General features: G+C 39.1%; 4 protein-coding genes and 1 non-coding gene across 5 annotated transcripts; 3 read left to right on the top strand and 2 right to left on the bottom strand.

Annotated features, from left to right (window-relative positions):
- Positions 1 to 5,021: 5,021 nt before the first annotated feature.
- Positions 5,022 to 8,887, top strand: oprk1 (opioid receptor, kappa 1). Its single transcript, XM_078265091.1, has 3 exons — positions 5,022 to 5,286; positions 6,063 to 6,415; positions 7,942 to 8,887. Exons 1-3 carry the CDS (start codon positions 5,042 to 5,044, stop codon positions 8,478 to 8,480), a joined length of 1,137 nt encoding a protein of 378 aa, XP_078121217.1. The 5' UTR covers positions 5,022 to 5,041; the 3' UTR covers positions 8,481 to 8,887.
- A 3,906-nt stretch (positions 8,888 to 12,793) lies between these two features.
- chmp5a (charged multivesicular body protein 5a) lies at positions 12,794 to 18,073 on the top strand. The gene is made up of 8 exons (XM_078265034.1): positions 12,794 to 12,973; positions 13,684 to 13,788; positions 13,891 to 13,937; positions 14,346 to 14,439; positions 14,858 to 14,929; positions 15,360 to 15,468; positions 17,172 to 17,287; positions 17,630 to 18,073. The coding sequence occupies exons 1-8, from the start codon at positions 12,905 to 12,907 to the stop codon at positions 17,678 to 17,680; spliced, it is 663 nt and encodes a 220-aa protein (XP_078121160.1). The 5' UTR covers positions 12,794 to 12,904; the 3' UTR covers positions 17,681 to 18,073.
- Positions 18,074 to 20,548: 2,475 nt separating this feature from the next.
- On the bottom strand, positions 20,549 to 20,641 carry trnar-ucu (transfer RNA arginine (anticodon UCU)). The gene is made up of 2 exons: positions 20,605 to 20,641; positions 20,549 to 20,584 (listed from the first exon to the last, which is right to left on the bottom strand). It is a non-coding gene; the product is annotated as a tRNA-Arg (tRNA).
- Positions 20,642 to 20,943: 302 nt separating this feature from the next.
- Positions 20,944 to 24,480, top strand: bag1 (BCL2 associated athanogene 1). Its single transcript, XM_078264123.1, has 7 exons — positions 20,944 to 21,062; positions 22,266 to 22,394; positions 22,491 to 22,573; positions 22,651 to 22,764; positions 22,877 to 22,984; positions 23,146 to 23,208; positions 23,293 to 24,480. The coding sequence occupies exons 1-7, from the start codon at positions 21,026 to 21,028 to the stop codon at positions 23,380 to 23,382; spliced, it is 624 nt and encodes a 207-aa protein (XP_078120249.1). The 5' UTR covers positions 20,944 to 21,025; the 3' UTR covers positions 23,383 to 24,480.
- A 14-nt stretch (positions 24,481 to 24,494) lies between these two features.
- On the bottom strand, positions 24,495 to 27,148 carry myl12.2 (myosin, light chain 12, genome duplicate 2). Its single transcript, XM_078264124.1, has 4 exons — positions 27,023 to 27,148; positions 25,961 to 26,170; positions 25,593 to 25,754; positions 24,495 to 25,005 (listed from the first exon to the last, which is right to left on the bottom strand). Exons 2-4 carry the CDS (start codon positions 26,142 to 26,144, stop codon positions 24,833 to 24,835), a joined length of 519 nt encoding a protein of 172 aa, XP_078120250.1. The 5' UTR covers positions 26,145 to 26,170; positions 27,023 to 27,148; the 3' UTR covers positions 24,495 to 24,832.
- Positions 27,149 to 27,557: the final 409 nt, after the last annotated feature.

Genomic DNA, 27,557 nt, shown 5'->3' on the forward strand with positions numbered 1-27,557 from the left:
TAAGTGCCTGTTTAAACACAACCAGAAAATCTGGTTTAAAGTATCTGTTGTTCCTGAAGTGTTACTGGATCATTTAATAGTGGATGCAAAATGGAACCCATGGGGTTGGATAGCACCACTGAGGAAGATACACAGTCATCCATTTACTTAACTAGTACAGTGCCTGTTGAAAATGTGCCTGTTTGGAACGGGCCGATTGCTTGGCCTGTGGTATTGCTGCTTGTAGAATTCTTCAAAACCAAATTGTACCCCAAAAATGACTTACAGAAGGACCCCAAACCACTTAATATGCAACTCCACTGTAGGCCTACAACCTGCTACTAACTTACAGTAAACTTCTACATCAGAGGAAGAGTGACTTAGAAGAGTTGTATTAATATATTTACCTGACAGAGAACGTTGCAGATTCAGAATTTAATCACAAAACATCACAATGAAAACGTGGAATAATCATCATAGACAGTAAAAGGTAATCATTAGAGAGAGGCGTTGTCTCATGGGATCGTTAATTAATTTAACATTTCAGCAGAGGTGTTAATTTCCATACAGGTTTAGTGGCTTGACGGTTAACGGTGAAGTAAGGGATTTGATTCACGGGGTATTTTGGCGACGGTAATGTTATTAGTGTTGTAAGTTAGCAGTAGACTTAATTAACTCTACCAAGGGAGTCTCTTAGATTTTCTCGCATTGCACAGCGCTGTGAAGGAGTAGGCTAATCTCCGAGATTACGTCAAGTTCTGCCTCTGTTTAGAAGTGGGGAATGTAGGCTACAGCCCACAGCAATTTAATACGATATAGTGTCTGGCTTTTGTTTGATAGGGTGAATAGTGGTAAAGTGGGACACTTTCTGAAAATGAATACCTTCTGCATCATTTTTAATTATGATCCAAATGTCTTAGCCCCTCATATGATACTATTCTACAAAGCTTTAAGAGCTCTACTATAGCCTACTATACAGAAGAAGAACAAATGCATCAAATTAATAAAAAGAAGACTGATATGGACGTAATTTTTCTTAAATTCTAATTCAACATCCCATAAAAAAGTATATAACCATTACAAACCATGCATCAGTTGTTTTTTTATAACCTTAATATTATTCACCTTAGAACCCTATGTCATTGTACTTTCCATCGTGGGTAAGATGTATGAAAATGGCGTGCCACACCCCCGGAAGTGATGTCGTAGCCACATAACCTACATTTTTTTATCTTATACTTGTTTATGATGAGCTCAGTGTCGATTTTTAGTATCGCTGCTGTTAAGCGTTCTGTGTGTGGCGTCTGCGTGTGATGTGCAGGTTCCCCCCAAAGACGGACACACACACATACATAGATACGTCTCGCTTTATTAGATAGATGCAACTGCTGAGTGATGGCACTGTTTATATACGGGGGGGTCCAAAAAAGTGTTATTTACCAAAACCCATTAACTTTGGTGTCAACCAGAAAGTGTTGCTCCTCTTCTACCATGCCGTAGTTGAGAGCCGTTATGGCATCTCAGCCTGGTTTGACAACCTCAGTATGAAAGCTCAGATTACCTGGCTAACACAAAGAGCCATTAATAATCATGGGAGTCAGACAGCATCCCACACTCCAGGCTGTATTTGACAAAAGTATCCTCAAGCCCAGAAGATGGTTTCAGACCCCACCCATTTCCTCTACCCTGAGCACCAGAATCTCCCCTCAGGCAAAGGCTTCAGAGTCCCTCAGACCAGGCTCAACCGCTTTAAAAACTCCTTTGTCCCCATGTCTATTAAAGCCCTAAATGGCAACCTAGTCAGAGCCAAACCCCTGAAATGCTGCTTTTATCTACACATACACATTTATCATGACTTTATGTTGATGAGGCTACTTATCCTTACTGCACGTATTAGCCTATGTTATTATGACGACTATTATGATGTGTTGTACAAAGAGCAGTGTGCAGTTTTGTTGGTTGGTGGCAGTCTGTGTACGTATTATGAGTGTGTCCATGCAGAGTGGTAACAGCCTGTGTACTGTATGCATGCATGCACTATATTGTGTAGTATTTCCTAAACAGTACTGTATGCGTATGTGTCCAAGACAAGTGTACTACAGGACAAGAAAAAAAAGAAATCTATCTTACATCTTTCTATACTGTATGTATATACTGTATCTCTGTATGTAATGTTTTAGCATTAGCTCATTGTTTTGGTTTCATGACCCACAACTTTAATGTTTTTGTTCACTTTTACCGCCCTCATCAACTAGTAACTAGATGTAGCAGCAGACCTCTCCAGTCGCTCCTCCTTCAGCTTTGCAGAAGATATGCTGCATTGTCTATTTTACAAATATTTGTTGTGCTTTATGTGGTTGAAGTTGGACGGTGATGGCATGTGGCTATGACTCCATCAGGATCAGGGAAATCAACTTGCCAGCCTCATGCCGACCCTGCCGACCTGTCAATGAAGGTCATGATCTTTGTGAGACAGAACAGCGTCTGCATACAAAGCTGCTTTCACGTGTGAGACCCACACATATGTGCAGGGTGTAATTATGCTGCCAAGGTGTTTGTGACGTTCATGCAATGCTCTCCACATTCAGAGTTGGATAGACTGTCATCACACAAAACTAGACAATGCAGGATATTCGTCACAGGTAGGAACATTGTGACCTTCTGGGTGCTTTACCTGAGAGTACTGACGCTTACTCTTGTTCTTGCCAGAGTCATGGTAACAGATTTCCCAAATCATACTTATAGTGAGCCAGTAAATTGCTGGAGAAATTCACACAGGATTCTAGTATGATGCCAATTAACCATTTTATAGGCATTTTAAGTTTAAAGCAAATGGGAAAACTCCAGCCTAACAAAGACCAGGTCCAGGTTAGTGAAAATACACACAATTTGCAAACTATCTGTATCTCCATGTATCTTCAAATTATAGACATTTAAAAAAATAAAACAAAGTCAGATAAACATTGGTTTATCTCACTAATACACTTTCATAAAGGTTAAAGCAAGCCTTATTTTCCTTGGTTCATGAGAAGTCGACGTTTTAAGGATATGTGGCATTCACTGGGCTGTGACGAACAATAGCCATTTCGCTGCTCTTTTCACCCTCTCAGGAGATTTCTAACAAAGCACTGTGATGAGTGTAAATCCTGGGGTAATGAGACATTATTCTATGATCTTCCATGATTGCCTATGGGTGTAATCTGTAGCTATAGAACTCAAATTACACCACATCTCATCTGTAGAAACAGATTAAACCCCAACGTCAGTGTGGAGAACAGACTGGAACAGTTTGGACCTTTTTTCCTCTTTAAAAATATAGAGGTCCACACCCTTTTTGAAAAATAGCTCTTTCAAATAAATTAACTATTATATATCTGATTAAGATCCCAAGAATGGACAAATAGATGAGGCTGCCACATCCACCTCATATCACAAAAATAAACAAAAAATAGGCTCTGAGAAGTCTTATTATGAAACTACACTTGACTTATCTTTAAGGGGTAACACCCAGTTTTAGCCTGAAAACATCCACTTCACAAATTCAAAAAACACATTCAAACCCTAACGCGCACACCCCCCCCAGCCATTAACAATAGAAACACCTACGGAAAGGCTTGTCACTCACACCTGGCCATGATGGGTCTCTAAGCAACGAATGCTAAGTGTGAAACAAGGGAAAGGGAACAGCACCCACTTAATTACGTGCTGGTGGAAACTGTCTCCTATCAGCTGGCATGAGAGGAATAGCCTGTGATTTCTGTCAACATGGGTGTCTATTTTTTATTTAGTTCTAGATGTTTTTTGTTTTGAGTTCTCAGTGATGCCCATGTTGTGTTGTTGTAGGGAGGATATGGTAGATCCATGTTTTGAGGCAGTGGGGAAAATACTGAATTGGTAAAATAAATGCACATAGAAAATGTGCAAGTTCTGAGCATACAGAGCTGAAAGAACATGATGAAAATTACTCTCTTCTTGCAGCAAAAGTAATTCTGACCAAAATGGATACTGCTTAGATAATGAGCAGTTTTTATTTGAAGGTCTACAAAATGTCTCTCCATAATAAAGCTCATTTCTGTACTCACACAACACTGTACTCGTTTGTGTGATATCTTACGGACAGGCCCGCTATGTTGCACATTGTCGATGATTGGTGCTGCTGGCATATACAGAGACCATCATCTCAAGGTTGCTGTTGAGTGTCCTTCTGACTTCATACCTCTTCAACATCTAATAAGACTCTGCATGTTTGCATTGCAGTTGTTGCCTTCACACGAGTTGCTTGGGAACATCCAACGGCATGCATTGATAGGAATTTAAACATTTTCAGAAAGCACAGGATAATGTAGCACACGTAGTTGTATGTTTGCTACCGGCAACTTGTGAACTACAAATATATTTAAAAAATAAAATAAATACAAAAGAAGAACATTGTTATGGTTAATATGGCTGCATAAGAAAACAGATGTTTTAATGGTCACAGCTTTGGAGTGTTTGAGTTTTACCAAAAATAATGCATCTTAATAAAGTGTTCATTTTATGTGGTAAATATATTTTCAGCTGAATGTGATGCATGTGGTTAGATCCTTTATGCTGGCTGGATACTGTCATATCTGTGGGCTCAGCCTCTGATGTCACTAAATGAGCAGTGCGGGCTTCCAGTGCGCATCTTCGGGGACGCAGCGGTGGCACAGGCAGTGAATTCTCTGCTTGTCCACAACTCAGCAACCTTTTATTTCCAACATCCGGATTTTAATCTATGGCTGAGTAGAAACTCCTAATCAGTGTTGTTGTATTTGTATGAACTTTTTGGAAGCAGAAAAACAAGGTAAGGGAGTGTTACACTTGTTTAATGATGTCCTTGAGCGCGGGCTGTTGCGCTCCTCTTCACTGGAGCCATAATCTGTACTAATAGAGAAATTTGCTTCGTGGTTTTTGTTTTGTTTTGTAGCAGTAATCGAAAATTCGGCTTGTTTTGGACCAATATCTAAATTGTGCGGTCAGTTTACGCCCAGCAGCAGCAGCAGCAGCAGCAGCTCGGCCGGTGCAGGTAGCGTTCAGCACCATGGAGAGCAGCGTGGTGCACATCTACAAAGACGACAGGTGTCCCTCGGGCCAGCCGGAGGAGTGTTTCCCAAACTTCACGTGGCAACCCGGCTCATCAGACATCTTCAACTACACACCCAACGGCACCTGGGACGCTGAACCTGAGCCCATGTCGCCCATCATCCCCATAATAGTCGCAGTGTACTCCGTGGTGTTTGTGGTTGGCTTGGCGGGCAATTGTTTGGTGATGTACGTCATCATTAGGTGAGTTTTCAGCTTTGGAATAATGTCAGTTGTTGATAGTATGTCAAAAGCAATGCCAGTCATCTCAGTAAGTGTGGAATAGCGTGCGTACCTGCATGGCTCAGAAAGCAATAGACAATTCAGTGCGTATAACATTTTTGAACAGCATACGTTTACATGTATATTTCTTGGAGTTTCATGTGTGTGTGTGTGTGTGTGTGTGTGTGTGTGTGTGTGTGTGTGTGTGTGTGTGTGTGTGTGTGTGTGTGTGTGTGTGTGTGTTCCCCGTGGATGTGCAAGCTTTTATTGGTAAACTGACTCCTGAATACAGAATCCTGGGCAGTTTTCTTCTTTACTAATTGTGACAATTACGTTATGTCACGTTATAGATTGTAACAAGGTTTGCAGTGATTGTACAGTCAATATTTCCTCTGATAGCTCATTTGTTCAGTTTAATTGCTTTAATTGTTTAATCAGTTTAAAGCTGTATCAAGGTATTGTCATTTTAAGTGTTGTATTTGAGATCAACCTTGATAGATTACATTTTAAAGCCTTGAATTAGACAAGAGATGATAAATAGAGTTATTTTCCTCCCAGATTAATTTAAGCAGCCAATTAATCTGTTTATTCGGAAAAAGAGCTGAGCAACATGATCATGAACTCCTCATCTAAAAAAAGTGATTTCATTAACCTTGTCTCTCTTTTTAAGGATTTAAACAACAACAAAAGTAAAACTGAAACAAACAACAATCAAATCCATTCAACCTCTTCATGTTTCCTTCTTTTCCCCACAATAGATACACCAAAATGAAAACAGCCACCAACATCTACATCTTCAACCTGGCTGTGGCCGACGCTCTGGTCACCACCACCATGCCCTTCCAGAGCACAGACTATCTGCTCAGCTCCTGGCCGTTTGGCGAGGTGGCGTGCAAAGTCTTCATCTCCATCGATTACTACAACATGTTCACCAGCATCTTCACCTTGACCATGATGAGCGTGGACCGCTATGTGGCCGTGTGCCACCCTGTCAAGGCCCTGGATTTCCGCACCCCCGTCAAGGCCAAGATCATCAATGTGATCATCTGGGTGCTGTCGTCTGCTGCTGGGATACCTGCCATGATACTTGGCAGCACAAAGACCAAAAATGGTACCTTGACCTTACATACATTCACACTGGTATGACTCCGCCTTTAATGTTCAATAGGATTTATAAGTCTTTCTATTCATTCTACTCTGGTTTATTCCATCTCTGTGTCTGCTATGGAGACAAAAGATCTATCAGCTGCAAAAGGACTCTTACAGGCAACTTCAAACATGAAGCCCCAATTTATAGCAACACCCTTGCCTTGAATTATCTCATTTAGCTGCAGAAAGCATCCTTCATATTCCCTATAGAGGATAGGTTTGATGAGATAATGAGGGATAATGGGTCCTCCTAGGATGAGACTAGAGCTTGAAAGATAATTTTTTTCTTCAGCGACAGTCTGATAGATTGTTCACGTTCACAATAAAAAAGCACAATGCACTTTTCCCGCTGCTGCTGATGCATCTGATGCTGGCCTTTACCTCTCTGTGCCACCATGGGGTTGACTTTCAGGTAGCTAGTAGTTAAATGTCTTGAAAACTAACTTGAACGGTACACAGTGCCATGGATACACATTGCTAATCCTTTATCCAGATTGACAGCTGGCTGTGGTAGCAACTAGTCAGTCACAAGGTAGACACGCCCAAAGCATGCCCTGCTTTATCTCTACTGTACGCTTAATGGGACCATAATTTAACAAAATGAGCATCATGCTGTATTGAAGATAAATTTCTATTGAGATCATAAACTCATAAAGAAAATGTTTACTGATGTAATAAATCAAGTGAGAAGTAGGGTAATTTTCTCAGACATCTATACAATCAGATTTCCTTAGATGCCCCCTGCTGGCCATTAGAAAGAACACAGGTTTAAGGTTTAAGGTTTAATGCACTTCGCATTGGCTTCACTTTAAAGGTGCTGTAGGTAGGATTGTGAAGATCCAGGACTTAGCCAAAAATGTTTAACAATGACAACTTCTCAGTCCCTCCCCCATTTCTGCTAAAGCCCAAAACGGTCTCCTAAGCCCCTCCCCCCACAAGGGAGAATGAATGTGTGTGCATGAGCAGTGATTGACATGCAGTTGGACACCCCCCCTGGCCATCATTGGTGCATCTGAACAGGGAGCAGTGGATTTTTGTAAATCGCACTACAGGCTGTAGGTGGTGCCAGAGGAGCTGGATTTTTTTTTAAATGACCTGCTTTATGTAGGTCTACTCGAACACAAGGTCAGTTTCAGCAAATATGAAAGAAAGTTAGTTTTATAAGTCTTACCTACTGCACCTTTAAAGGCCCAGAAGTTGCCGCTTGGTTTAGTGCTAATTAGCAAATGTTAGCATGCTAACACGCTAAACTAAGATGTTAAACATGGTAAACATTATATCTGTTAAACATCACTATGTAAGCATTGTCATTGTGGGCATGCTAGCATGCTGACATTAGCATTTAATTCATAGCATAAGTACAGCCTCGCAGAACTGCTAGCGTGGCTGTAGACTCTTAGTCTTGTTGGTTTTCTCCTGAATTAAATATGTCTTTATATTTGACTGCTCAAACCTGTTCTGCTATCTATGTTTTTCTGTAACTAACAGGGATTACAGAGTGTGCCCTACAGTTCCCTGAGCCCTACAGCTACTGGGACACCCTGATGAAGATCTGTGTCTTCATCTTTGCCTTTGTGGTACCTGTCATCATCATCACCGTCTGCTACACACTGATGGTCATGCGGCTGAAAAGCGTGCGCCTACTGTCAGGCACACGCGAGAAGGACCGCAACCTGCGCCGGATCACCCGTCTGGTTCTGGTGGTGGTTGCCGTCTTTGTGGTGTGCTGGACTCCCATCCACATCTTCGTCTTAGTCAAGGCTCTGTCTGGCAACATCCCAGAGACCACCGCCGTCATGGCTGCCTACTTCTTCTGCGTGGCGCTGGGCTACACCAACAGCAGCCTCAACCCCATCCTCTACGCCTTCCTGGATGAGAACTTCAAGAGGTGCTTCAGGGACTTTTGCTGCCCAGGCGCCCAAAGACACGGAGACCCTCATGGGGTGAGCCGGGTGAGGAGCACCCTGCGGGACCACACATGTCCCACAGAAGCCCGGGGAGATATGAGGCATGCCAGGCCTGTATGACTAGCCATGGACACATCCTTTATGCCTTATCAGGGCTGGGAGGACTCCAATGACCTGGGATTGACTCAAGTCACCACTGCCATCTGAGGGAAAGCTATATAGGGCCAGGTATTTATTTATCCAGCATGTTGGTCAGAGAATCCAAAAGCAGATTTGCTTACATTGTTCTTATTGTCAACAAATCCCATGAAAAGACAAAAGCCATCCCAGAATTGATTCTACTAACCAGTAAGCTATTACCTATTTAGCCAAAACCTAATATAGGTTATTCCTTCATTGTTGTCAAAAAAACATGATGACATGAGCATGACATGTTCCTTCATTATGATTAACATGGGCACTTTCTTATTCTGAATTAATCCCAGCATTGTCCTGCTGCCAGACATACTCACTCGACGACCAAATATGTATCAATATCAATGTATCAAAATGCACAGTACCCAGCTGTCTGAAAATGACTTCAACTCTAATAAAAAAGAAGCTATATATATATATATATATGTGACCTGTTTATAATGGTTTGTGTCTTCAGTGAGAATGAATGTAGATAGATAGATAGATAGATAGATAGATAGATAGATAGATAGATAGATAGATAGATAGATAGAGATAGTTAGATAGATAGATATAGAGATAGTTAGATAGATAGATAGATAGATAGATATTTTATTGATCCGCAAGGGGAAATTCAAGGTCCCAGTAGCTTAAAACATCACACACAACATTCACATACATCACAAACAGGATGATAAAAAAAGCAAATCCACATGAATAGCATGGACAATAAAATACTAAATACTAAATAAATAAAATAAAAAAATAAATAATAATAATGTGCTTGGGTCTGAGTGCTAAAGACAGGGTAGGGAAGTCAGAAAGCTTTTAGAGATGGACTAATGCATTGTTGTTGTTTTTTCTTGGGATTGGTTGACATTTAGAAAAATATAGAATTACACCAGAATTGTCCTTTAAAATTAAGTTTAGATTAAAAGCCTATGAGACAGTTTGTGAAGTGCAAAGATGCCTCTGGGATCCCAGCCCAGCTAGATACTATTTTGCAATGTAAACTGTATAAAGCTGAAATCTAACTCAGAACGTATACTTTTTCATATTATTTTATTACATTGTTGATATCAACAATGGAAAGAAGATGAATGATGTTCAGACAAGACAGACTTGAAAGTATTTTATTATGTAGCTTGATCACATTTTGTTTACCTGACCTGTAAAGTGTCCAATAGGCTTTCATATAAAAGTGATTAATATAGTTCTAACATGCATGAAAAGATCAACTGGTATTTTGTGCACAGGATGAAAACAAGTAATCGTCCCTGATTATGTTGGGAACAAACTGCATTATGAGCATTGTTTGAAACTGATAGCGTTTTATGTGAATTGTAGTTTAGTGCTTTGCTGTATTGTACATTTGTGAATAGTCTATATCATTGGCAGTAAACCCGTGTAGAATATTTAATAACCTCTCAGGGATCATCCTCTGTCATTTATAACAAGAAGATACTGAATCAAAGTATTTTTTCTACTTGACAAGATGGCTGACCTTGATAGGACTCCGGTGTCAGAGCAGTGTGTTCTTCAAAGCTGAACTATTATCACATCTGACACTGCTCCAAACTTTTAATGGTGTTCAGCTGTTATGCTACGTGTCATTGAGGAGGTGTCGAATATGTACATAATGTGTTCTACCTGGCATGTTCTCACCTTGTCTGAAATACTAGTACATGTAAGAAACTGGGCAGAGGGCTCCAAGGAAACAGCTGACATGAGAATAACATACTGTATCACAACATGCCTTTTGGTGTTTAGCGCAATTGTATGTGTATACTGTAAAACACTGCTTGTACTGCTCACCAGATGGATAACAACGCATTTATGAGTTTATCCTCGTAAAAAAAATAGGTTTTCCCTCAGCAAAAACAAAACACATAACTGATTTACTGTCTTGGTTTCCTAAATTATTGCAACTTTTATAGGAGTTTAAAACAGAATTCATAAAATCAAAGGCTTATGAGGGTTTTTCTTAAAGTAGAGCAACCTGTTAATGTATTTATCTGTTTAGATCTGACCATGCACTTTTAGCAGAAAATGTGTTTTTGTGCTTTGTTTTGTGTGGCTTATCTTATTTGGCCTCTGAACTCAGCTTTTTTGCTTGCTCTAAAAGATCATCAGTTAGCCACATCCATTTTTGTGATGCCTTTTTTGCCTTTAAGAGTATGAAAGTATATCCTGGTATGAGCTTACTGCTTAAAGTTATTGTAGCATTATCTCTAGGGAAATTGAAGTCTTACTGAGGACATTGTTGGTTATGGTATGTGTTTCTTAACGTTTCCTCTAATACTGTAATTTATTCGATAGAAATGATTGTATTCATTAAACAAATGATCGGCCAAATTTAGCCCAGGTCTTAGCAGCATATACTGTATGTAAAATGTACTGCTGCATTGTAAATGAACTGTACGTGTTGGACATTTTGCTGTATCTTTTAGCTTTGAAAGTCAAAACATGCTTTACACATGTGCAACAAAGTCACAATAAAACTGTAAAATGTGAGCTTGCTTCGTTTCAAGAAAACACTAAGAAGGGTTTCATTCCTGTCCTCGACGATATCAAGGTGGGTTGAAGAGAAAGAGAAAGAGAAATATGGAGTAGCATCACAACACAGCCATGACCTTATAACCCACTTCCCCAATGATTCAGAATTTCTTTTCCAATCCTGTATTAATTCTCTTCAACTCAGACACAACGTTAGTGTTTTCATGGTGAGTGCTCTGACTGAAAAGCAGAAGCCCAAGGCTTGTAGTAATAATTAGCTGCGGTTACATGCAGCTGATTGAAATCATTCAGATTGATTGTTTTCATGGGATGTGATCTAATTCAGTTTTGTATTTACATGCACCGCATTTAATCGGAACAGATGTGTGACATGTAGTTTGTAATTTGATCAAAGCCTCAGTCTATTCTGGCTTTGTTCATTTTTTTTCATGGACTTGTTTGTATAGGTTGTTATTTCCGTCTAGGCGTCCAATAATTTATAGTTTTTTAAGAGTTTGTACAAAAAACTAACGCTCTGCAGCGCTTGAAAGCTGCCATTTCTGGAAGTGGAAAAACGTATGTCCTCGCACATTTATTTCAAGACGGAGGGAATGCACAGAAAGAATGCCGCCAGAAAGTAACCAGGTTAAATTGTTTGCATGGTACAATTTTTTTTAGTATCAGTTTATGAAAAGGTGTAAACTACCCCTCTGCAACCGAATGAAATTCCAATCAGTTTGGGCCTTTTTATTCTGTCAGAGGTGTTTATATGAAGTATTTTTTATTGCTAACTCCACTCTGGTGCCTCCTCCAATACATACATGTAACACCTGCAGGGGTTTACACTACACTCAGCTCATTGTTTAGCTTTTCTTTTGGTTCACTCTATTGTTTATATACACACACATAATGACAGAGGTTTTTATCCTATAATTGGCTCAAGGAGCTAACAGGTCTGATGGTGCACAGGGATTTTCAGAGATTTCAGCAGCAAATCATTTGCAACCATTTTTGCCAATTGAATAATTGTTTTTGTCATTTTTAAAGCAAAAATGTAATACATTTGAGAAAATCATTGTTAGTAATAGCCCTAGTTTTATTTAAAGACCTAGTCAAAGAGATCAAATTATCTGATAAATAAAACAAAGACTAGTACAAAGTCCAAAATTTAAATCCAAAAACTTTCTTTTTCCTAAATTCACACCAAATTAATCATCTTGAGACCCATCAGATGTATCTTGTGACCCTTTGGAGGGGCCCAAAGTTCAAACTAGCTCCACCTCGACCAGCTACAACAGTAAAATGGTGCTTAGCTTACACATTGATTCATCAGTATTAGTAATCTAATGCCATATGAGGCTATATAAAAACAATGTTGATGTTTAAAGTACTTTTTAATTAGAGGACTACCGTTACTTGTAATGGAGTATTTTTTACGTTGTTGTATTTGTACTTTTAATGACCTGAATACTCCTTCCAGCACTATTTCACTACTTTCACTATATTTTCACTATTTGTATGGGTATATTGCACAGTCTATTGTTATACTAATCTGCACGAAGGGAGTCAGGTAAGTCATAAATATCATTAAAAGACCCATTTAATCATATCTGCAATGTGGAGGTGTAAAGACTGGTCACCGGGACAATAGGTTGTCACTACAGCTGCAACCCTTCTGCTCGCCACGCGGGGGCACACGTGTATTTAAAAAAGAAAAACTTCATTGGTCACAACTGTTTACGTCAACCAATGGGAACCGTTTGCGTCTGAACCGTTGCTTCCGGGTGTGTTCAATGAAGAAATCCTTTTTCATTTGATGCTTTTTGTATTTAGTAAAGTAACTAAAAGCTACAGGGACACAAAACGTTTAGAAAATGAACAGAATATTCGGACGCGGAAAGCCGAAAGCGCCTCCCGCGAATCTGTCGGACTGTATCGGCAATGTGAGTACTGTCAAGCTGAGGCTGATGTATTGTTGTTTATGGCTATAATATTACGTGACCTAACGGTACCGTTACTCAGCTAGCATGGCCACAAAAGGGCAGTCAAACCAGCAAACCGTGCTAGCTAGCCAACGAGCTACAGTTAATAAGCGCCTTCCACTACTTAGCAACATGTAATTTGTCTTTCCTTCTTGTTTAGTGTGAAAGAGAGATATAACTCATGCATGTGTTAACCACAAACGTAAATCTCTGGCTTTGCTCTGGCTTTTATCTCGCCAACGTTAGCTATCTCCCGTCTGTTTTTAATAGACAGTACACTCAGGCAGGTGTTTTTTTTGTTGTTGTGCCAAGTTGTGCATGCCTGTCGAATTGCATCCACTTCGCTGGCAGCAACACTTATTTCTGCCTAATATGCATGCACCGCTAAAAGTTCATCCCTGCCGAAATTGCGTCCACCTCACGGACAGTAAGTAAATGCTACAATTACAGGGTTTAATAAAACATTGATGACTCCAAACGTTCGAAAATTATAGATTTAAGATAATTTATCACAATTGAGGAACATGACAAAGACGATTTTATCGTTTTTACTTTGCCTTAAGAATCATTAGTTTTCCTTTGGGAATGCAATTCTCGGCAGGCATGCAAAAGTAGTGTCTGCCAGGATGCTGTAAATCATTACACTTCTAATTCATCTCCTCCTCACTCAGGTGGATGCGAGATCAGAGTCCATAGAGAAGAAGATTGGCGGACTAGACGCTGAACTTGTCAAGTACAAGGATCAGATGAAGAAGATGAGAGATGGGCCCTCGAAGGTAACGCACACAACCCATCAACCAAACAATTATGAAGTTTGCAAGATTGTTATTGCAAATATAGAAAACAAGAGTTTTTGTTTATTCCCTTTTTAAATGCAGAACATGGTGAAACAGAAGGCGATGAGAGTCCTGAAGCAGAAGAGAATGTGAGTCCTACACTGTATAGTTGTCGCACTTTGATATGAGAACAAGAGCATGACATTGGCATGGCTGATAATATTTACCATCTGAGCTTATTAACGGTTTATCGGCATCAAGGTTTATGTTGGCCGATAGTACTGTATCAAGACAGTCATCAGAAATGCTTTGAAAACTAAGTACATTTCTTGGTTACAATTCATGAATTCATTAGCGTATTCTTATAAAGTTTTTCTGCTAATGTTACGACTATTAGCCAATACATTGTTATCATTACACTCAAATATCTGCCTATATTAGCCTAAAAAATCCAGCACGGCTCTTATAAGAACTGAGCTTTAAATAGATTACGTGCACAAATAAATTACGTGCACAATACAATGTTTTTAAACCAACTGCAATTCTTCTTTACACAGGTATGAAGGTCAAAGAGAGCAGCTGGCTCAGCAGTCTTTTAACATGGAGCAGGCAAACTACACCATCCAGACATTAAAGGACACCAAAACAACAGTAAGAGCCTCACCACTTAATAAGAACACAAAGTAGTTTGGGTTAATATTAGGTAGTCAAGGTTTTTTTTCGCTTGTTTTTTCAAAACTACAGCTTTTAGTCATACTGAACACATATGACTCAAGTCTTGGCATGCTGTTGTATATACCTAAAAAGTGTATTTCTTTTGCAAATTAATGTTTTGATTTTGTTCTACCTAGAAGTAGCTGAGACTGAGTCAAGTCTAGAAATCTGAACATAGTACTGCTCTCCAGATTCAGACTTGGAAAGACTGACCTTCGATAAGGTCTAAAGACACAAAACTAACTAACCAACACTATACTTTCTTAAACTTAAATTTTGATTATTATTTCAGTGCTGATAGAGTCCTTTTTTCCAGTGACTAAATATACCTCGTGCAATTTATTTTCTGTCACAGGTGGAGGCCATGAAGATCGGTGCAAAGGAAATGAAAAAGGCTTACAAGGACGTCAAACTTGATCAGATTGACGTATGTTGGTTACATATACATATATACATACACTCAGCAATTACACTGTATATTAATGGTTTAGGCTACACACACTAACAAAGCACCAAGTAATGTTCTCTATTTGTACAAGCAGAATTACTTTAAGTAGACAGACAGCTGCGAGTTAGATATTTTTGCCTTTCTTGTCCAGCTGGTATAAAGAATGTACTCCTTTTTGTGTAAATGTATTTTGTTCTGTAATTCAAATTTCAAAAACTGTTAATGTTTGCTACAATTTAGAACAGCAAATTGTCAGGTTACTCTAATACCAAATAAATAAAAACGTGAAAAAGATACATTTGCTTACATGACAGTTTAATGTTGGCCATAAGTAAAAAAATCTATATTCCAGTTGTTCTGGTCAGAGATATCGGACATTATAAGTGATCCCATGTATTTGAACTTTCAGGATTTACAGGACCAACTGGAGGACATGATGGAGGACGCCAATGAGGTACAAGAGGCCCTGAGCCGCAGCTACGGCACTCCGGAGATAGATGAGGATGATCTTGAAGCAGGTATACCTGACTGTCTCAGACATGTTTATTTTGCATTCACTTTCTGGGCACACACCTTTTATCTATAGAGCAACGTAAAATGAATATAATCACCAACATTTAAAACAACAGAAATTAGGGCTGCGCAATTAATCGCAATTTTATCGAAATCTCAATATGGACTAGTGCAATATCCAAATCCCAGAGGGGCGCAATATTTGTTAAAGGCAAAATATGTGTCGAACCATTCTGAATGAAGTATTGTGGTGCTGCAGAGACGTCCCGGCCTACAAATCCTATCCTCCAGACTACAGAAAACATCTTTGTTTGGTACAGATCCTCGCGAAAATCACACTATAATCATTTACATTTTTTAAGATTTAATATTAGTAAATGAAAATGAGAATAATGATAAAAAAACGTGATCATTCCCTTCAATATCGTGAATCATATTGCAATCGCAATATCGGTCAAAATAATGGCAATTAGATATTTTCCTCATATCATGCAGCCCTAACAGAAATGAGTGCAGATATAGCAGGGATGGTAAAATGACTTACAGAAAATCATCCTATCATGATTTTATGTCCCCATGAAGGCTCAATGGTCTTCTTTCTTGTAAGTCCCAGTGTGTTAATATGTTAGGCATTTCCAACACAGAGACCAAAACTAACTGTGTGTTCAGGCAGTACTGAGCAACTAACAAAGTCGGAAATTAGACCTCAAACAGTTTGAGTTCTAATTTCAATTTCAAGAGTTTTTAATTGCAAGTTGGTACATTTTAAAAACACATTAAGAACAAATGGCAACAGCGGCCTATCAGGTTGATGGCATATCCATTCATGTAATATCTGTTTATCTGGATTACATGATGGATACACCGGTTGGGTCTTCTCAATCTAGGCAAACGTAGACTGTATTGATTGATTTGGAGGAACCTTTTGAGGTGGGATAGGCCTCGTTGTTTGCCGCTGATGACCCCCTGTTTGGCCTGGAAATGACAACTTCACAGGATTATGCCCCAGATTTGGGACACAACTTGCGTGACCAAATAAAAAGTTGGTATGGAGAAATATTTTCTCTAAAACAACATTGTGCCAGACAAATACAATAAGCAGCTAGTTAGATTCTGAGACTTGAGTCTGAACATAAACAAGCAGGGGAAACAATGAAGAAAATATAAAAACACACAGCGATGCCACAAGCCGGTCTGCATTAAATTCTGCCGCTTTTTGTCATACAGACGCTAAAGGGTGCCTTGGGCATCGGCATCAAACGCAGAGGGGTGTGACAAAGCGACGGCATTTGACCACCTGGGAATGAGAACGGGCTGCACACTCTGCCCACTGTTATTTGCTGGGGGTTGGGTCCCAAAGACTCCCGCACTCAGACTTCTAGTGGGTCATAAGCATCCATAACCATCTACTAGCCAAATGCTGGTAAAATATGCAAGTGGCTGGTAGATTTGCTTCACTCACCAGCCACAAAAACCAATGGTAATCTATTGAGTGGCTGGTAAAAATTGAACATTCACTAGCCATTTGGCTGGTGGATGAAAAAGTTAATTTTGAACCTTGGTCATAAGTGATGATTGAGAGGGATTACTTTTGCATTAATCTATGCATTGTTTTTGTTGTTTTTTTGTTTTTTTTTAGGAAAATCCTGCATAGTATACCTTTTTAAGCGTGTACAGTACTTCAGTGACAGTGTAACTGTGGTTTCAGAGCTGGAAGCACTGGGTGATGAGCTGCTGCTGGATGATGACAGCTCCTACCTGGATGAGGCCTCGGCTGCCCCCTCTATCCCTGAGGGAATCCCCAGTGACAGCAAGACAAACAAGGTAACCGTCTTCAGAGCACTGTGGAGCACCGTGATCATTGTTACTGACATGATAGTTTATAAGGCACGCATTGGAGAATTACAGTATTGAAAATACTTTGAGGTGAAATTAGAAATAATCATGCTGGTGTTTTTGCATGCTTAAGTATGTAGTAAATGGGTCAAAATGTGTAAAAGTATTGGTATGGTATTTTAAGCTGCTTATAAGCAACTCTGATGTCCTCTGATTGAACCTGTACTGTTTTAACATGAACCAAAACAAAAACAGTAATACCACTTTGTGTTTGCTTGTGAATGCTGTCCTTTTAAGTGTTTCCTTAACATTCTTCTTTTTGATTTTTAGGATGGCGTTTTGGTGGACGAGTTTGGCCTGCCACAGATTCCTGCCTCATAAACAAGGAATGGATTAAAACAACTGCACTTCAACTGAAAACACTTTTTATATGTAGAGTAACATTTATACATGCAAAACATTTGACCTGAGGACGCTACGATTTTAAAGCTGTCCTGGTGTTGGGTTGTGTATCGTTACCACTACCATGCTAGCTAATGGCCTTGTAACATACTGAACCTTTTTTTTAAACATTATTCCTGTCTAACACTTGTCAGTCTCGTCCATCTCCAGTATCACCAAGCTTATTTTATTTGTCTTATTTGTATTCTAGTTTTGTGTGTTTACTAGTGTTCTGCTTTCTCAAAAGTGGAGAGGGTTCCCACTGAGCCTGTTCAAATGTCTGCAGGTTATTTGAAACATGCAAAAATAAATGTTTTTAATTTTAACCTTGAATTTTTTGGGGTAATTATTATTTGGTATGGTAATAAGGTTCAAACTGCAGGACTCGATTAAGTGGCATGGTGGCCCTGGAGCAAAACTGAGTTGTGGGCTCCTATTGAACCACACACAAGAAGAAGCGAGAGTTAGAGGAGAAAATACCACTATGTCTGTTTAATATAAGGCTACAGCCTAAATACGGTTAGCTTAGCTTAAAGGACTGAAAATGGGGAATGTAACAAAACAAAATCCTCCTCCTTTTCTCAGTCGTCTGTACAGTGCGTATCAACCATAGACTAACAGTCTATGGTATCAACCCAGTGTCCTAACTTTCAGTGCGTCCTGCATCCACTGCAGGGTCTCATTGGGTTTGGGTGTTTTGGGGGTTTTCTTAAGAAAAAATAAGACGAGTTTACTCACTCACTGCCTCTTTTTCTTTCTCCTCTCTGTCCCTCTTGCACTTCTCTCTAGTCTCCAGAGCAACTCTAAGCCTGTGCTACATCCCCATGGCTTTCAGCTCTAGATGCATTTGTCTTCTGACCTCCTTCCTTCTCTCCTCTGGGGTCAGTTTCATTAGGCTCCTCACAAGCTCCATTTCATGAAGGAGGTGTTCTCTTGCAAACATATTTTTGTTCATCCTGGAAATGTTTTAACAGAACAGTGTGTCCATAGAATTCCATATAAGGCGATATACTTTATAACCACTGTATGTAACATTACTCCAGCTTAATGTGTTAAGCACTGCTAGCGGCATCACATTTGTCCAGGCTAACTATTGAATGGGTTGCCATGAAACTTTATACATTTTCCAGGGGATGAAGCTTATGACTGACTTTGGTGATCCCATGACTTTCACCCTAGCACCACCCTGAGGTTGATAGTTTTAGTGAAAGGTCTTGACAACTATTGGATGGATTGCTAAATTTATTACAGATATCCATGGTGCCCAAGGGGTTAATCCTAGTGTTTTTGGGTTCTCCTGAGTTTTCCTCTAGACCAGTGTGAGACATAATGTATGTCAGAGCATGTTAGCTCACATCCCCTTCACCATACCTAGAGATTGGCATGGGGTACTTTCCATAAAATCATCTCTCAATGCAAATCAAACCAGCTATTAGGCTAACTGAAATAAAACCATGCCAATCTCTAGGTATGGTGAAGGGTACGTGATGATGTGGGGCTATTTTAATTCCAAAGGCCAAGGGAACTTTATCAGGATGCATAGTATCCTGGATCCATGAAATAACTGGCCTTTTGAAAAATAAAACATCTGCCTGCCTCTATGGGAATTTAACATAGGGGTGTACTTACTTATGCCCCCTGTATTTTAAGGAAGAACATTTATTTATTTACGATACATTATTCATTCACAAACCAAATTGGTGTCCTTATAGGTTGGATTTTTCCTCATTTTTTTAATTAAGGCATTAAGATCAATTTCCAACAGATGATTTTTTTATTCCTCTTTTTAGTCAACTTTAGCATGGGTGTCCTATTTTTTTCACATGACTGTATCTGGGGAGAAAATATTGAACCTCATAATGTTTTATTTATTTGTTGGCCTACAAGCAATCACATTTAAATGATTTAACTCTAGAGCAGTGGTTCCCAAAGTTGGGCCTGGGGCCCCCCAGGGGTCCTTGATGGGGTTCCAGGAGGTCCCCAGCAAAAAGGGGAATCATTTATTTTCACTATAATTCCAACCATAAGTAATACAATGACTGATAATGAGTGTATGACTATTTTGGTTGTGGGTTTTATACACATTCTATAATCAGTCCTTCCAGAAAAATGCGAAGTTTTTTTGTGATTGTTGCAGGCAAAAATCCTTGATTATGCAGCACGCTTCCTTAAAAAATGCGATGGAATATGCAGGATATTTATACAATTTTATGCAATGAAATTGCGGGGAACTTGCAAAAACTGCGGTTTCATCATGGCTTCATCGCAGGGTCATAATGTTCCCATGGCAACACAGGAAAATGGCTGCTCTTGTGTGAAGCAAACGCAACATTTTTCATCTTTCTGCTAAGATATATGTGACTTTTTTGCAACGAAAATGCAGGGATTATGAAATCATGCAAGCCCCGCATATTTTGCAGCGAAAGTGCGGTGTATTTGAAAAAATGCAGCCCCCGCATAAATATGCAGACTTTGGCTTGCATTGAATTATGCGATCACAAAATCGTTTTTCTGGAGGGACTGTATAATAAAACATCTAAAAGCCAAAATCTGATCAGATGGGGGACCCTGGGACAAAATCTTATCAAATGGGGGTCTGTGGTCTCTTTTGTGTCAGTTGAGGGATACTTCATGTGAAAAAGTTTGGGAACCATTGCTCCAAGGTGTAAATTCCATGTGCTATGTTCAGATGATGGGACAATTTGGCTACTGAATTAGAGACTATTCACAGGAAAGAACTCGCTAACATGATATATTGTTTTGGAGAGAGGAAACAGACGGAATCAACAGGCTACCCTTCTAAAAGTCCGACTCTGGTGGGACTCGAACCCACAACCTTTGAATCACTTCTGATGCGTTTCGACTAGAAGTCCAATGCGCTATCCATTGCGCCACAGAGCCAGCTGCCTACAATTTCTTACACAACAAATATGAATACGGCAACTCAGATATGTGTTAAAAGCATTTGTTAAAAGCCAGAAGATTGTGAAGGTGTTGAAAACGCACAACTAATTCAATACTTTTTGTTGAATTAGTTGTGTTTGTATGCGCTTAAAAAAAAACGTTCTAGTTATATCGCTGTTATGCTCGGTCTCGTGTACGTATGTTGTTTGTATGTATTGTTCCGTTGACAAAAGATAAACAAAGTTAAATATAAAGTTATAAAATATGAAGTTAGTATAACTGTTTCCTGTCTGTCCCGGAAGTAGTTAGCTAGCTAACTAGATAGCGAACAACAGAGCTAGCCGTGTGATTCATGTTGTGAAAAGGACGCTAAAAACCAAAATGTCAGCTCAAACGATAACAGTGACAGTTGCATACGGTAATAACATTTTGCATGATGTTACACGATTATTACCAGATGATAGATAGATATGAAAATGTAAATGTACTAAGCATCGAACATCTCTCGAGTAACTGTTAGCTTGGAAATGGTTAGCTATTGTAGCTAACGCTATAGTTAACGTTAGCTCTTACCAAACAATTTACTTTAGAAATGTTAGCTAACGTTAGCTTCAATTTCGTACAGTTGAATATACTTGACATCTGACTATTTATTTCACAGCTGCATAACGTGATTTATCAAGAAAATGTGTAGCTATTTGTAATTGGAACATCTTTCAAAATGAATTTTCTTCACACGCCGAATGTGTGGTTAAAACGTCCTGGTTCACTAAGCTAATTTAATTCAGTTTAAGATTAACGTTACCTTTTGAATTTATTCACATGTGCATCCTTTTGGCTAAAATTGATTAGACGTAACTATTCTGTTATATCCAGAGTATGCTCAAATACTTCGCCATCATAACGTCAAGTCTTTCGGGTAACAATTACTAACTTGTGATTCAGTTCAACTACTTTAGTTTAAGAATCAAAGCATAATTTAGACTAGTGGTTCCCAACCTTTTTTCCTTGGCGCCCCCCGCCCTACTTATGTCTAAGAAAAGCCGAGCCCCCCCCGAAACTGAAGTTGAGGTAACTCTCGAGATAGAGCCTTACTTTCTTTTTTGATACAGAGGAGTTATCAGCACTTTTACGTTTCTCCGCCATGTTTCATTCATAAAATAGTGATGCTGCGGATGGATGATAGCAGCTAGCAGCTGACCTGATGACAGCCAGGGTCACAGGTTAAGAGGTCCCGGAGGTTTGGCCTACTAAGTAGCCTGCCTACAATTTTAAGCGAGAACAAAAATATATAGTTTTCATACAGACTTTTGTATACATTATATATTCTAGTGTATTATCATAATTTGTTTAACATGTGCAAATATTTTTTTTTACCTCAACCTCAAACCAGATAAAGACTTGCGCCCCCCCCCCTGTGATCTTTGCCGCCCCCCTGAGGGGTGCCCGGACCCCAGGTTGGGAACCACTGATTTAGAGGTTACTGTGGTGAAAATTATAAATCTGAATTGCCACGCTTAAACCCAAATAATCCACGTTGTTCCAGAAAAATAATCTCCCACAGTTTAGAAATCAGTTTCCGCACAGGGAAAGGTTTATGTTAAAATGTCTCCCACTCCAGGATCAACTAAGCACAGCATCACATTAACTGGCCAGGATGATGGCAAGGGCCCCATTGTCAAAGACCTCGCAGATGCTCTCACCCAAGCTACTGGAGTTCCTCAAACTTCACAGAAACTCATTTTTAAAGGTAGGCTGTGTGTCTCTCTTTTGTTTCACATCCAAGTGCGCTAGAATATCAATATATACCCAGCTCTAACCTTGCCTTCTTCATTCATCCTTCCAGGAAAATCGCTGAAGGACGTGGAGGAGAGTCTGTCCAGCTATGGAATAAAAGAAGGCTGCAAACTCATGATGATTGGAAAGCGGGTAAGGCCTTTACATGTGTGATTTCTGTGATGTGTGACTGAATATGTTTACAAATACTGACACTAATCTATAAACAGAACAGTCCTGAGGAGGAAGCTGAACTGAAGAAGCTGAAAGACATTGAAAAATCTGTGGAACAGACGGCTAAAAAGCTGGAGAAGGTAGACGGGGAGTTGACTGGACTCAAGAATGTAAGCAATTAATTATGGTTTTTAAGATGCTTAATCTTCATGCATTGTGTCTGATCTGTTCTCCAATATATGTATGTTGAAAATTTTGATTATTAATTAATTTTTTCCACAGGGCTTCCTGGCCAAAGACCTTCAGGCAGAGGCATTGGGTAAACTGGACCACAGAGTGAAAATAGCAGCTGAACAGTTCATGAAGATCCTGGAGCAGATAGATGCTTTGGTAATCTTACTTTCTTTCCTTTTTATATCTAGTTCCTTGCCTTTTGTCTCCATCATTGATTGCAGATCAAAATCTATTTCAATCTATTTTTGTTTATTTTTGTGTGCATCATTTTTTTTTTTTGTATGTGGCATATAACAAACTCTACACTGTTTTAACAGAGTATCCTAGACAACTTCAATGACTGCAAAATTAAGAAAAAGGGACTTGTAAAGATGGTGCAGGTAAACCCTTTTTTAGTGTCACGAAAATGTTTCAATTAAAAATAACTATGAATATTATTAAGTGTGATTATTTCCTGTCAATAGGATTTCCTGGCCCAGTGTGACAAGATCGAGGCTTGTATATCAGACCACCTATCAAAGATCCAGTCAAAAAATCTTGCCCTGGCGGAGTAGAGTCACAAAGTCTCACATATCATGCTATACATTGCTCTGTGAGCAACTGCAAAGTGTACAAAAGGCGTCAAGTGTGGATGTGATTCTTGTCTATTTATTGTTGGATTGATGTGTATGAGAGAGCCCTCATCACAGAGAATCCTGTGAAGGAGGCTGGTTATTGGCGCTGTTGCTACGTACATCTGGGATACGTTCTCTGGGTTAAAGAGATATAAGGGGGTGCTCCTCAAGATATTGTAACCACAGTCACTCTGTGAAAAGATCAGATAATTGTGAACTGCCATGACCAAATGTCAAATTGTCCACGATGATGTCCAAAAATGGTTGCTAAAATTCACCAGTTCATCACCCAGTATCTATTTTTTACTCATTGTGATGTACCAACTGTGCAGTGTTCCATGTGGCATGTTGTACACACATGGCCAAAAGTATGTGGACATTAAAAAGAATTAATCCGCCATGCTAACAGCTTCCACTCTTCTGGGAAGGCTTTTTTCACAGAATTGTGGAACCTGGATTGAGGAAAGTTTCACTATTGTCTAGTATACCATTTATTGGAACTAAGGGGCCAACCCCAAACTAGAGCTGAAACCATTTGTTGATTGAAAGAAAAGCAAACGGCAACTATTTTGATAATCATTTAATGGTTTGTCACGTGAAATGCAAAATATTCTCTAACTCCAGCTTCTCACTTGCTGATTTTCCTTATCATATGTAATAATAAACTGAATAGTGTGGGCTTTTAGACCCATAATCAATTTGATGGCATCAGGAAAATGTGATGGGCATTTTCAAAACATTTTATAGACCAAAGAATAAATACATGTTACTTGCAACCCTAGCCCACACCATTTAAAATAGACCAAGAATTACACAATGCTGTCCACAAACCTTTGGCCATATGTATATTTATTATTCTTTATTGAGAGTCGGCACTGAGCCAGCACCTTTTGTTTAATCCAGTGACTGAGCCCATGTAATTATGTATCTTTGAAATTAGTGTGAACTGTGGAATTGTTAAAGCTTTAAACCATCACTTAAGACTTACACATCACATCTATTTTCCTTTGTTTTAAAATAAAAACTTTGAAAAATGAATAGAGCATAGGTGATTCGTCTCAGACCACAATTTAATCTTGAAACTTTAATTTCCTACAAAATACAAATGATGCAGTAAAACCAAACCAGTCACGATAACAGACTCCTTTTTGGACTACTTTTCAGTTTATTTCCAGCTTTATCCATGAGGGTCTTTCCATACATCTTTACTAGCTTACACAGACCCTTCAGTGGTGTTTCACAAATGTGCAAATGAGCTTGGAGAGTGAGGTACAGGATGGTCCCACAAGCATCTTAAACAAATGACCTTTAGTAAGCTACAGTGAAGCCTTCCATTAACATAACAGGATATAACTGTTTTAACTTGAGTGGAACCCTATAATGATACACACTAATCATCTTTGTCCTTTGCGCCATGCTTTAGTATGCGTGTGAATGCTACATAGTTGAAGTTGCCTTTCTTGTCAATGGGTGCCTCTCGGAAGAGCTCGTCCACTTCTTCATCTGTGAACCTGTCGCCCATCGTCGTGAGCAGCTCCCGCAGGTACTCCTCCTGGATTATACCTGTGGGAGAAGTTGATTCATCCGTTAGTTGATTTACAGAAAAATGTATTGATCGGCAACAAATTTTTAATAACCGATCAACCATTTAAGTCATTTATCAAGAAAAAAATGTCAACATTTTGCTATTAACAGTTTCTCAGCGTCTGTGTTTTATATCACTTTAATTGATATCAAGTTTTTTCTTTGCTGTTATCTCGTAATGGGAATTTTCGATTTTTAAATGGATGTTTCTATCAAATGTTAAAATACAGCAGGATTACAAATATTCCTAAAAACAAACGATTATTGCTAAAACCGCACCCACCCACAAGTAAATAAATAGCAAATTAATAACATTCATTTTCCAAATAAGCGATTCATTATTATTATTATAACTATTAAATGATAATAAAAAATAGCTAATTGCAGCTTTAATCCAATTCCATTTTGAATTTGGGACGTATAAAAGTGATGCATTTGAGAATTTTGATCAAGAAGATTTTTAATAAAACAAAAACATTCTGACAACATTTGGTTTAGAGAAACATTGAGAAACAGCATCACGAAGTGCAGTGCACATTCCAAATGTAAAGAAAACTTCAACTCACCTGTGCCCTCCTCGTCAAAGCAGGCAAAAGCGTTACGGATCACATCCTCAGGATCTGTGCCGTTCAGCTTCTCTCCAAACATAGTCAGAAACATTGTAAAGTTGATTGGGCCTGGCGCTTCATTCATCATCGTCTCCAGGTACTCATCTGTGGGGTTCTTACCTGGGAAATGGACAAAGTATTGAGGATTTATGACACTTATTCTCCCCCACCACCCAAGCTGAAAGCTTTACAAAAAAAAATATTTCTTTTCCAAGCTTTCATTTCTTCCTCTCATTCTCAAAGCAACATTTGTTACTTAAAGACATCTTTCACACACAGCTTTCACATCACTGTCTAAATGCGCGTAAATACATTGTTAAGTTTACCTAATGAGGCCAGCATGTCATGAAGGTCTTCTTTGTCAATAAAACCATCCCTGTTTTGGTCGATCATGTTGAAGGCCTCCTTGAACTCCTGAATTTGAGACTGGTCAAACATAGCAAACACATTGGAGGTGGCACGCTGAGGACGCTTCTTGGTGTTCTTTCCCTTGGCCCGTTTGCTCGACATGTTGGCAGTTGGTAGGTCCCCCCCTCCTGTAATACAGATAATATGAAGACTGTCAACTAGACCTGGACAGTATGTTCTAATATCTATATCACTACTGTCCAATGTAGCTCGATAACACTAAATGTTAGTACGATAGGTATTCATGTTCCTTCTTATTCTGTTTTAGGCTTATATGTTTGCCTGGATTGATTACAGTAAGGTTATGACCATGGCCCCATTCTTCAAATATGGCTTAATTATTATTTTTCAGATGATGATTTCTGGTTCTATTTGTTTTATAACAGGCAACTGCACTTATGTGGGGGTTTACTTTGAAAAGGTTTCATTATCATCATCATCATCGTCATAATTTAATAGTGAATGAGTCCGCACTTTTGCAGGCTTGAACATACAGTAAAGGACATTTCTGACACCAGCTCCTAATACATTTTAAGCAATCTTTGAAGAACAGAAACATTTGTGTCAAATCATGCCAACGAAGAACAGAACAGGGCCCAGTTTAAGATGTGGACCTCTGGACTGTGATTGGATGTCAGTTGATATGGGATGCAAGCTATTTACTTCTTGATAACTGCGAGGATAGTAAATCTAACTTGGCAAGAGAACCACGATGTTTTTTAATTCAATCAAACAACAATAAATAGAAACAAATATTTAGTGAGAAAGTCATTTCCTGTTTGAGTTATAACAATACATGTTTGCTACCCAACGTACTGCAGAAATGGCAGGTAGCGTTAACTTAGCTAGCCCAATGTTGACCTAAATAACTGACTGACCCGACTAGCTTAAGCGAGCTAACCGAGATCAATTCACAGTGAAAATAACTTTATGTGACCTTAATGTGCACAAGATCCAGAGGCTAACATTAAATCACCCACCTCAGAAAATACAAGCGTTATTGCCAAATGGCTGTAAACACGCAACTACCAAAGCATCCACAGGATGGATGTATTAGGAGAACACAGGCTGAAGAGAGCAACCATCAGTGCTTTATTTCCTCTTTCCCAAACTGACCAATCACAGACAAGCTGGACGGAGCCAACAGACTGGAATATACCATGTTGTCCTCATATCTAATTGTTTGTTTATTTGTGTTTGTACATGGAACCAGATGAGATAGTTAAATAGGGATCAGTAGAGATAATAAAAAAGAAATGTGGGATTTTTTTTTTACCGCTTCTATTTTGATCATGTCTTTACATTTTGTCCTAAAGATCAATGCTGCAGTGTACACGTCCCACCACCAGATGGAAGCAATAACCAATCAACTCCAAACGTTCATTTCAATATTTAATTGTGGTGTAGACCAACTAGCCCACCTAATGTTGCGCCACAGAACGACTGCATATTGGTTACAAACAAAGTAAAAGTAAGTTGGAAAACTGAGCTGTAAGTTTAGGGAGATGGAGACAT

This window comes from Sander vitreus, chromosome 12, assembly GCF_031162955.1.
Source record: "Sander vitreus isolate 19-12246 chromosome 12, sanVit1, whole genome shotgun sequence".
In the NCBI taxonomy this organism is placed as follows: Eukaryota; Metazoa; Chordata; class Actinopteri; order Perciformes; family Percidae; genus Sander; species Sander vitreus.